General features: G+C 37.8%; 1 protein-coding gene across 1 annotated transcript; it reads right to left on the reverse strand.

The window, feature by feature from the left end:
• Positions 1-4468: 4468 nt before the first annotated feature.
• On the reverse strand, positions 4469-10511 carry LOC110868272 (transcription initiation factor IIA large subunit). The gene is made up of 11 exons (XM_022117400.2): positions 10220-10511; positions 9347-9520; positions 8915-9103; positions 8296-8347; positions 8139-8197; positions 6867-6986; positions 5912-6025; positions 5478-5541; positions 5240-5400; positions 4891-4974; positions 4469-4800 (listed from the first exon to the last, which is right to left on the reverse strand). Exons 1-11 carry the CDS (start codon positions 10340-10342, stop codon positions 4777-4779), a joined length of 1164 nt encoding a protein of 387 aa, XP_021973092.1. The 5' UTR covers positions 10343-10511; the 3' UTR covers positions 4469-4776.
• Positions 10512-12033: the final 1522 nt, after the last annotated feature.

The raw sequence follows: 12033 nt of genomic DNA on the forward strand, positions 1-12033 counted from the left end.
TCAAGCTCAAGTCCAGGCTCAATGTCATGTGGAGGAACTGGTGCAGCTGATATGGCCGTCTCCTCATCAGAATCAGTAGCATAACGTCGCAAACCAACTGCCTGTAAGGCGGAAGAAGTCACAGACTAAAAGGAATCTGAGACAGAGTGAAGGCTAGAATCAGAAGAAATCTCAATAACAGGGATTTCAAAAAGTGGAATAGCAGCAACGTCCTCGTCTAGTTTTTCATCACCATGGGCATCATTAAAAGGACCATCAACCAACCAATCAATGTCAATATCAATCAAGTCGTCAAAAGGCAAATCCTCGAGGGGAACAACCACTAAAGGAGCGGGAGTGAGGATTGGTGCCACGACATGCTCACCATCGGGAGGATCGATGATAAGATGATCATGGACAGGAGTGGGAATAACAAAAGGATCCTTGTCTGGAATGCCATCAGTAGTCGGTAAATCATCTCCCAAGTCGGGCATTTGCAATTAAATGAGCTGAGGATATCTAGGACACGGTCGCATTAACCCCCAATGTTTAAGTTATCAAGCATAATGGATTAAAACGGGTTATTTGGATTTTGTTACCAGTATTACATGCTTGTCAATACATATAGGGTCCAGAACTAAACTCCGATACATAATTAATAGACACACCACTTTATCCCCGTATTGGGTAAGAAAATATTTTATCACAGCATTAGCATCTGTCATGTGTATGCCTACACCCCGTGCTTAGGTCGTGGCCATTTGCAATTAAATGAGCTGAGGATATCTAGGACATGGTCGCATTAACCCCCAATGTTTAAATTATCAAGCATAATGGATTAAAACAGGTTATTTGGATTTTGGACACATTGGTCATTAATCCCATACCCGACCAAGGGGTAATAATTTACCGTATCCCAAGCCTGTATAGGGAAAATAGGTTAATAGTATTTACCTGAGCTTAAATCTTTACAATCCAAAGATATTTATAAGCACAGTCGTTTAAGTCAAAACAACTAACAAGGTTGCAATTTACTGGACGCCCTTGGTCTGGAATAATGGAATTATGATCCATTAGAATGTTAACGGGTCTTATTCAAGTCATATGACTTGGACCGGTTAACTATAATAAAAACGGTACGGTTTGCTAGATTAAGCGGAGACCAGATAGAATGTGGTTTGTACCCTCACAAGTACTATGACTTGTATAACATGGGTGAAACAATGATACATTCTGATTATAAATGATTTTGAAGGAATTTAACCCAATTCGGTTAACTTATATAAACTAAGCTATATAAGTCAACTGTACGCGCATAGGCGCCATCGAGTGATCGGATGAGTCAATGTTAAGTTCATTAGGCCAAAACATGTGTATTATATTACCACATCAGTTTATAATTCAGATTATATGTTCATTATGGTTTAAAACCATTTTATGCATAAAATGGCATTTTTGGTATTTTTAAGGCATAATACATGAACTTGCATAAAACCTGACAAACGGTATGATCAAATAGTATAACCTCAGAGGGTTATTCCATACATTAATATGATCATAATACAACTTCAAATCAATAGCTAACTTAGTTTAAACGGATCAGAATTGAAAGTCAAAGCAGAAGTCACACTCCTTGACTTTCGGTTTCGAACCAAGCTATAAGCAGGAAATGACGGGTTGGACATGATCTAACATGTCCTAATATGTTATACCAACTGATATATTGTCAAAAATTAGTGTTTAGATACTTACAAGTTCATTTAACTTATTTTCTGAAAATCTGCGTTTTGACTTTTATTTTAATATGGCTTTGACCCGTCATTTGACCAACTTAACGTGATCTTCAGGAGATGTCCACATAGGGGATTATCGCCTACCTTATTACAATCACGTAGCCATGTTCAATTCGAACATTGGCTTGACCATAATGGTCATAACCGAAAGTCAAAACAAAAGTCAATTTGCTTGACTTTCAGCTAATAACTTAGCCTAGAATGAAAAAGAACTAGAGAAGAACACTTACAAGTGTTCTAGGAGAAGATAAACTCCAGTAGGAGGCCTCTATGGATCAGAAGCAACTCCAATAGTGATTTAGAAAGAAAGAGTGAAATGAGCAAGTTGGAATGGTGCATTTGCACCTCTATTTATAGTTGCACCAAGCTCATGAGATGATGCCAAGTGTTGACAATGGTTCTCAGGTGTTGCTTAGTGTCAAATGAGGTGTAAGAAGCTGAAGAATGGTTCCATTTCGTGAGATATGTGGCATAACATGCAGCCTGCCATGGCAGTCTGCCAAAACTGCCAGCTGCACCCCCTTACGGACCGTAAGGGTAAAGGCTTACGGTCCGTAAGGACCTTCAGGCCCCATGGTTTCAAATTCCTTACAGTCCGTAATGCATAAGCCTTGTGGTCCGTAAAGGACTATCAGGAATAATGTTAATGTCTGCCTTACGGTCCGTAAGGATCACTCAGAGGCCAAATTTTGGCATTTTGTCACAAATGGTCCCTCCACATCCAATCTTCCACTATTTTACATATTTGGTCCCTCTCGTCCAAACAATTTGGCATATTTAAGATTTTATTGGACAAGTGTTGCCATATGATTTGATATGAATTTCCGAGGTGTTACACCTACCCGTTATGACATTTATGTCTTTTACCGCTTCCTTAGCGGGCAGCTGAAAAGGCCTAGTATTGCCCTTCTTGGCTTTAACGGGTTTAGAACCTCCATCAGTTGCACACTTAGAGCAACTGGTTCTAGTGTGGCCTTTTCCCCACATTCATAACAAACCGCATTCTTAATATCTCTGCATTAATGGGTTTTGTCGTCAGGCTTCTTGCAGATGCCACAATTCTTTTGTTGATCAAAGAAACACTTTCCAAAGTGTACTTTTCTGCACACTTTGCACTCAGGTCTATCCCTACTAGGTCTTGACTGATTCCCTCTAGAATCAGTTCTTCCTTTCTTGGAATTTGTATAGTGGTTATCTTCCCGATTTCTCTTAGTATCTATCTTAAACTTAGCTGCTCATAATCGAATATCATCTTCGATTAGAGCGTGAGCTAGATCCACAATGGATCAGAAGGTAGCGAGGTTTGAGGATTTCACCATTCCTCTAATTTCTGGTGCTAATCCTCCAATGCATCGAGCGATATAGATTCAGGGGTTATCAAGTAGGGTACTAACCTAAACATTGAGTTATAGCCTGAGGTGTACTTTTTACAATCTAGGTTTTTCATGGTCAGCTGTAGAAAGTCTGACTCTACATTCTCAATTTCATGAGACGGCTAATTAGTTCCCTTCAGCAGTTCAACTAACTTTTTCCAGCCCATGTTATATAGGAAAACTTTTCCACTTGCTTGGATCATGACCTTCCACCATGCCAAAGCATCCCCTTTGAGGTTTCCTTTTCGTGACACGTTCCGAACCACTAGTCCTACTCCTATTAGAGGAACAGTTAGAACTATGGGATTTAGGGACAATTGAGTGAGGGGTGGATTTAGAAATTTGTCTCGATGGCTCGGACACTTATAATTGGCCATAAATTTTGCCATGGCCTTATTGACCTCTTCGGCTATTAAGGCTTGGAGGTTATTTCCTCTGCTCCCATGGTTGGAGGGTCCAATACCACTACCACTATTACCATGATCTTGGCTTGCGAGTTGCCTATCTATTTAGCCATCGAGAAGATTTATCATCTTTAGGGACTGATCGATTAAAATTTTATCTTATAAAATGATAACAAATTTTGAAATGAGTTAAATGCCATTTTAGTTCCTGTGGTTTGAGCCATTTTGCTGCTAGTTTAGTCCAAAGGTTTCATTTTTAACCTGTAGGTCCAAAAAGATTTCACAGTTACCATTTTAGTCCACTGGGTTAACTTCATACATTTTTTCTGTTAACGAGAAGGCCAATTCAGTCATTTTATATGGCTAAATTGCCCTTTTAGTTAACAAAATTACATACAAAATGACTGAATTGGCTTTCTCGTTAACAAAAAAAATGGATAAAGTTAACCAAGTGGACTAAAATGGCAACTGTGAAACCTTTTTGGACCCAAAGGTTAAAAATGAAACCTTTGGACTAAACTAGCAGCAAAATGGCTCAAACCACAGGAACTAAAATGGCATTCAACTCTTTTGAAATTAAACTGAACCGTTTTATTGATAAAAGAAATGAGTACAACACAACGTCCATCTACGACTTAAGAAAGAAACAAAGTACTGAAAATATTAAATGAAATTTCAAACACAACAAAAAGGAGAGTTTGTTTGTCATTTTCCGGATTCGATAGTTTCCGAAACATTTTGCTTGCCCTCCTTGCGCTACGTTCCACCTACGTTGAATTTGTTCCGTTCTTTGTAATGCATGGTTAATTGTGTCCATTGGAACTGGTGATTGGGGTTGAGGGTTTGCCGGATAATGATGACCGGAATTCCAATAGGTAAGTGGAAAGGGTGGATAATAAAGGGTATATTGGATAACATATGAAATAAACAATGCAGTTTAATATAAAAGTTGGCAAAATCCAAAGGGTACAACCGTAATTACTTGTCCCATGAAAGACGAGTGGTTTTTTTCAAGGGACTAAAAACGTAAAGCCCATTAATAATACTAGGACCAAACCAAAAGCTCTCCAACTTTATATACATCAGGCAACCAACCCTTCCATCTCATAAACATCAATTACCTCAACCGACTTCGTTTTTTCACTTAAAAAGAGACCTTCACTTCTCTACTTGTTTTTTTAGCCCGGCCCACCCTCAGTTGCAAGATTCAAATTATAATGCGCATAATCAGAAGTCGAATTCTCCCGTTGCCTGAGACAGAGCAGATGGTGAGTATTTAACTTTTACACAGAAAACTAATATCAGAGAAAAATTATGTTGTGAAATAAAAAGAAAACAAACCTTATTGAACAAAACATCTTTGTTGTTTATATGCATGATGCCATCCTTGAGAGTGCACCTCCACCTGCTCTTGGCTCTGGTCACCTGCTCAATTAAAATATATATTTTTTTTAATTACTGAAAATAATAAAATAAATGCATGCATGAAAATAATAAGATAATGTTGCACAGAGTAGTAGAAATCCTTAATGTCATTGTTCCAAAACAACTTTGGTCACAGTGTTCTGTGACATGACAAAATTAACCCTAATCTCCTTCAGCTATGAATTTCCTCATGAATTTGAGTTCCAAAAACACACATTTATGCACCACACATAAGTGTGTGCGCGCATGGCCACAGATAACATACCTTGTCGAACTGAGCAAGAACCAAATGCTGAGTATTTAGTTCCTCGCCTTGGTCCACGTCATCAAGATCATCATCATCGTCATTTTCATTCAAAGGCTCGTCTTCATCATCATCTAAAGCGTCATTTTGATTGATCAAAGCAGGAGTCGGTGCTTGTAGCTCTGAACGGATTTAAGCAACACAAAATACCAGATTCAGACCCAATAAAAACACAGTAAAAAAAATAAAATGGATTTACCTGGTGGAGCAGGTGTGTTTGCTACATTGTAGTCTTCATTTACTACTCCTTGATAGTTGTAAATCTTCAGTCACAGGAAAGCAATCAATCGGTTAAGAGTCATGAACGCTAACACTCAGAGGTTTGCTTATTTATTCGAGATTATAAATCATATTTAAAAAATCATAATCTAATACTTCGAAGTCCCATGCTAATTTTTGAAACTAAATTCATGCATTAATGCTGATAATAACTAGGTGTGTGTGTGTGTGTGTGTGACAGTATACAGGAAAACTATATTGAGAACAGACAGGGGCGCAGCTTTTAAGGGGCCCGGGGGGTTCCCGCTCAGTAGTGTAATATATGTGGTTTTCGTATAGAAATTTTTGGGTATATACGTTTTCGACCCCCTGGTTCTATAGAAATTTTTGGGTATCTAAAAAGGGCATGCTTACATTCGGTGTAGAAAGTGCATCATCATAGAGATCGGGAATAGGCCCATCTAGTTGAGGAATCATAGAAGTCAACTTAAGTCCATGACCAGGTTGAGGATTGCTTCCTTGACCAACCTGAAACCAAAAGATAGGTCACATATGTTATCATACAAAAAATGAGAAAAAAAAATAACAGTCTACACTCTACAGAGGATGAAATAGATAAGAAATTGCACAAAACAACCTTTATGTATTATCAAAACTGCACATTATACTTTTCAGTTTAAAATTCACCAAAAACAATCTTTTAACTTAATATTTTGACACAGGGAGCAACCTTTTGGAAACACTGTTAAATTTCTAGGTTAAGTCAGCATGTGAGGATATTTCAGTTATTTTAAAACCTTTTATTTATTAATTTTGTTATAAAACCTCTCTCTCTGCAACTCAACACAAACCCTATCTATTCAAAATAACACAGCCGCTCTTTCTACTCCCTCTCTCTAACTTATCTCGTTGAACAACAACAGCAGCCACACCGGCCACTGCTTTCTTATCTATTCACAACAGCAACAACAATGGTGCGGCGGTGTTGGGTGGTTTAGTCGTCGGTTGTCGTGGGTGGTTGTTTGCAGATGGTGTAGTGGTGACGTCGGATGTGGTGGGTTTAATGCGTGGAAGGTGGTGTTAAGAGTAGTTGACAGTTTTTAAGAGATGATTATTATTAACCGGGGGAATTTTCAGGTGACGGAGGTGCAGGTGAGTGGCCGTGGGGTGGAACCGTGGAAGAGAAGATGGGTTTGTTTGATTTACGAGATTGTGAAATGTGAAGATCATATGTGCAGCAATGAGGGGTGAAATGACATTTATACCCTCCTCGGTGTTAACCAGAGTTTTGATAATACAAAAAGGTTGTTTTGTGCAAATTTGTCTAAAACTAATAATAAATACTCAGTCACCAAAAAGTAGTGCTTACCTCAAGTTTATCAGTTATCACATCCGCAGCTCCATCTTGCTGAGGGATATATCCACCTGGACGATATTGAGGAGGCAACTCATCCCGCTTACGTTTTCCAGCGGATAAATGAAAGAAATCCTACAATTAAAAGATTATAATCAATAACAAACACTCCTATAAAAGAGATCAGTTTAGTCCCTAGATCCGTTATACAAGATGCCCATGGGAGGTATTTTTTATTCACATGGAAAGAAAGCGGCCCTAAAAATTAGTATAAATGCAAACAAAATAATTTTATAAACTAATACAAATGTAAACAAACTAACCCAGCCTTCCAAAGGTGGTATAAGAACCAACTCTCAAGCTTATGGTTTTGCAAGCTAAAAATAAACTTTTAAATGCACGGTATGAAGCATTAAACATAGAACATAAAAAGAAAATGGACATGGCTTATGAGATAATAACTTTCTTTTGTAACAAATTAATAAATTGGCTAACAAAGACATGACACAAGTAACATTTTTTCTTTTGCGTTCTAAATTCCATATGCTTACAAACTAACTTGAGCCGATCAAATATAACCTACTCTTGAGCAGAGAGTAACAAGCTATAAACAAGTCAAATTTACAAGATCATTATATTAACAACATAGAGCTTATCAAAGAGTTTCTGAATACTAAATGAAGTTTTTAACTAGATACTTATCAAAGAGTTTCTGGATACTAGAGCTTGTCATTACATCTATAACATAAAGCTTGTTCTTAAATAAGCTAGTATGTGAGAAGGAACTCTTTCAAAAAGAGACAAGATAATGGTATGCAAAACAACTACATATTACCATAATACAGTATACGTAAATCACATAGACCCAAAAAAAATCAGGTTTCTTCCCACAGGCCATATTTGCTTGCTAAGTGCTAACTATTTAACTGATAGTTTAAAGGAAGTGCAAGGGGATCCCTGCCCGCAGAGGGAGAAATGGTGACAAAAAGAAGCATGCCATTAATGACAACTTTAATGAAGATAAATGCATTTATGTACATGTTGTTTGACCTTTTTGCCTTTTGTTATACAAAACAGTTTTAAGTAAATGATGTGGCTTTCAATTCTATGTCAATTAAAAGTGAACTTGTGGTTGAGGTTATAATTACAATCACATTACAATAATGTCATAATTGAGATAAGGAGAAAAGTACGCCAGCACAATTTGTCTTTACCTCTAAACATAAAACAATAAAAATAGAGCTCATTATTCCATAATAATGATGATAATAACATTGCTATGGTAACCTGAGTTTGTGGTTGATTGGCTGCTCCTCTGTCCACGTCTTCACGGCCCTCCACGTAAGCTGAAACAATATATATTATATATAATAAAATCATAAGATAGCATAAATATATTTAAATGTATCTACATGTTCAATACCACTATTCAGAGATATCTTACCAACATTCACGTCTAGAGGGGGCCTTTGGTTCATCCAAGGAGATGGTGCTTGCTGTACAGAAAAATGAAGTTTTATAAAGTCTACAACTTCAATCACAAAAAAACTAAATCAAACAGATTTTTCTTACAGTTGGATATTTAGAGTACCCTTATGATCATCGACAACCAAAAGAACCAATCATAGTTATTAATAGCGTTCATAGCAAGCACAATAGTGAATAGCATAGCGTAGCACTCATGTGTCGCTATTTGATTTTGGCGCCTTATAGCTGGTAATAGCGAGATTTTAGGTTTTTTTTTCTGCTTTAATATAAATAGCGGGATTTTATAGGTATAAAATAGCAGGATTTTAGGTTTTTTGTTAAGCATACATATAAAACAGCTTATTTGGATATAATGTACATATAAATGTTTCTAAAATTTTCCCCTAGTGTATCACTAAACGTAAAATACTGCTCGTTATTTTATCGCTATCGCTACGTAGAGTATAGGTAGCTTGTCGCTATCGTTAATAACTATGGAACCAATGTAATAACAAATATACATAACGGATGGAATAACTTTGGCTAAAAAAACATATTGAAAAACCAATAAAAATGATAAAAGAAAAACCACTTGCCATGTACGCGCTAGGTCTTCCAGAAGCTCCATTCTCATTTATAGAAGAATAATCACTTGGGGTGATGGGAGTGCCTCCAGTGGGTATATTGTATGAATTCTCCATGGTCCCTGGTAATGGCGTTGGAGCTGTTCCCGGTAATGGTGTTTGACCAGGCAAGGGTGTTTGCATTGGAGTCTGCAACGGCGTCTGCAGATAACATTCCACATAATATACAAACCATGAACGTATGAACAATAAATGAAATAAGGAAGCCAATTCATAATCATTTTAGCCAGGGGCGGATCTATGTGGTTGCGAGGGGTAGCCCAGGATACCCCTAAACTTTCTTGGCGAAGTAGTAAAACTTAAGCATCCAATATAATTCCAATCAAACCAGTTTGTAAACAAACAATTTTTCACACAACCACAAGACAGCAACAGATTACTCACTGGAGGAAAAAGCAAATCAGCCGTAGGAGTCTCGTACTCGTCCGGACCTTCGTACGGCACGTTCAGATCATGAACAGTGTTCGAAACAGCACCAGGCGCCATCGATTTCACAACAGCAGATCTATCGATCGGACCAACTATAGCACCAGCTTGCATCATCTTCAACTCCCACAACTAACCAAACCACCAAAAAAACAGCAACCAATTAACACAAATTTCGCATTTTCACACTCACGAATCCAAACAAAATTCCACAAAATTCACGTCAACGAAATCAAACAACGCTACCAAAACCTAACAAAACTAAATCTACACTAAACAACACATGACCAGATAGAATCAAAGCTATAAAAACTTATAGTAGAGACAAAACTAGAGAAAAATTAAGTCAAAACAAACTGGCTTCTTGAAGGTCGTTGAAATTCACGTCAAGGAAACCAAACAACGCTGCCAAACCTAACAAAACCAGATCTACACTACACAACACATCACCGAATGCAATCAAACCAAAATTAGAGAATAAATAATGAAATATTAGAGAAAAATAGGTCATAACAGACTGGCTCCTAAAAGTTCATTGAAATTCACATCAACGAAATCAAACAACGATAGCTAAACCTAACAAAACTAGATCTACACTAAGCAACACATCACTGGATACAATCAAAACTATCAAAACTGAAACTAAAGAATAATTATAGAGAAATTAGGTCATAACAAACTGACTCCTTGAAGTTAGTTGAAATTCACGTCAACGAAAAAACCTAATAAAACCAGATCTACACTACTCAACACATCACCGGATACAATCAAAATAGAAATTAGAGATAAATAGAGAGAAATGAGGTGAAAAATAGGGCAAAAGAAACTGACTCCTTGAAGTTCGTTGAGAACGCCTTCGCCGGGACCGCCATTGTTGATGAATTCTTCGCGGACTTTGTTGACGACGTCTTCGATGACGTTGATATAGACGGTGCTGGTGGTGGAAGTAGCCATATGGAAAGCCTGATTTGGAGATTGAGAAATAGAAGGTTTTAGGGTTTGGAGATGAAGGTGAAGTGAGTGCAGATTGGGAACAGAAAAGGGAATAAAGAGGGGAATATAAATAGGTTTGCATAAACGTGTCTTGCTACTCTGTCACTCGTAAATAGATGTTCCTATCTCCTTTACCTGAATCAAAGTAAGTTGTATATATAAAAAATAAAAAATAAAAAAAAAGTAAGAAAAACACATATGGGTCCCTGTGGTTTGCATTTTATTGCCATTTTAGTCCAAATCTCAAAATGTTTGAATTTTGACTGATTTAATAACCTTTTTTGTCCTTTTCTAAAGGGGTAGTTTGGGCATTAAATTTTCATTAATGTATTTCAATAATTAAAAAAAAACACATAATATTAAAAAACCCCTTATTATATTACCAGACAATAAAGCATCCCTTCTTTACCACCGTTCACCATATAAAGCTTCCCTTTGCATCCAACTGCATCAATGGCTTCTCTACTAAAATTCACATCTATCAAAGATCCCATCTTTTTCCAAACCCCATTTGCATCTTGACCTTTTTTTATCAAAAAGATTCGGTTCCCGGAACACCCATTTGTCAAACGGACCGAGCAACGGTCTGGGTGAAGTGTGAGCCTATCCCACTCGTGACAACCATGGCGGCGCGTGAGGCTCCGGCGGCGACCAAAATGCCTCCATTTTAGTCCAAACCCTGCAACTCACCAGCGACCTGTATTTCTCCTCCGTATCTTCTTTCTTTTCAGATCTGTAAATAGGGGGTGGTTGACGATGACTGATTATGATGATGATGACTGATGATGATGATGGACGGTGATTATGATGATGATATAAGGGGGTGGTTGACGACGGCAGTGGAGGTGGTTATGGTGTGGCTCGGGTTTGAGATGGGGGCGGTGGTGGCAGATGGGGGCGGTGGTGGTGGTGCTATAGAGAGAAGGGGGTAAACGAGGAAGGAGTTGATCTGGGTTATGATGGCGGTGGTGAGCTTTGTTCAGAAATCGAATCCAATTTTGTTCAGAAATCGGATGTGAGCTTTGGAGAGATTAATGAGAAGGAGAATGGTAATTCATCTTGTATTTTTTGTCTATTTGTTTTTGTTCAGAAATCGTTTGTTGATTTTGTTCAGAAATTGAATCGGATTCAATTTACATTAGGTGTTGAATCCTTTTAGTTTCTGTGATTTTGAAGCACTTATGTAGTGAATCTATCAGTTGTTTGTTTGTTCTATAGAGAGAAGAAACGTGGTGGCTGGCGGTTCTTAAACATGTTGACGGTTAGGGTTTGGAGGTGGATGATGCGGCGGTGGGTGAATGGGTGGTGATGGTGGAAACAGGTGGTTGTGGAAGGAGGTTATGGCGGTGGTGGTGCTAGAGAGAGGAGAGAGAGAGGGAGGAGGTGGCAGTGGTGGTGCTATAGAGAGAGAGGAGAGAGAGAGAACTGGTTATTTTTGGGATGATGATGATCAGTTTATAATAAAACATAAATGACCAAAATACCCCTGCACTAAAGGACAAAATAAGCAGCTTTTAACAGTCAAAATAGGGGGTTTTTGAGATTTGGACTAAAATGGCAACAAAATGCAAACCACAGGGACTCAGATGTAATAAGTTTGAGATTTGAACTAAAGTGGCAAAACTGGCCAAACCACAGGGACCAAAATGGCA

This window comes from Helianthus annuus, chromosome 1, assembly GCF_002127325.2.
Source record: "Helianthus annuus cultivar XRQ/B chromosome 1, HanXRQr2.0-SUNRISE, whole genome shotgun sequence".
In the NCBI taxonomy this organism is placed as follows: Eukaryota; Viridiplantae; Streptophyta; class Magnoliopsida; order Asterales; family Asteraceae; genus Helianthus; species Helianthus annuus.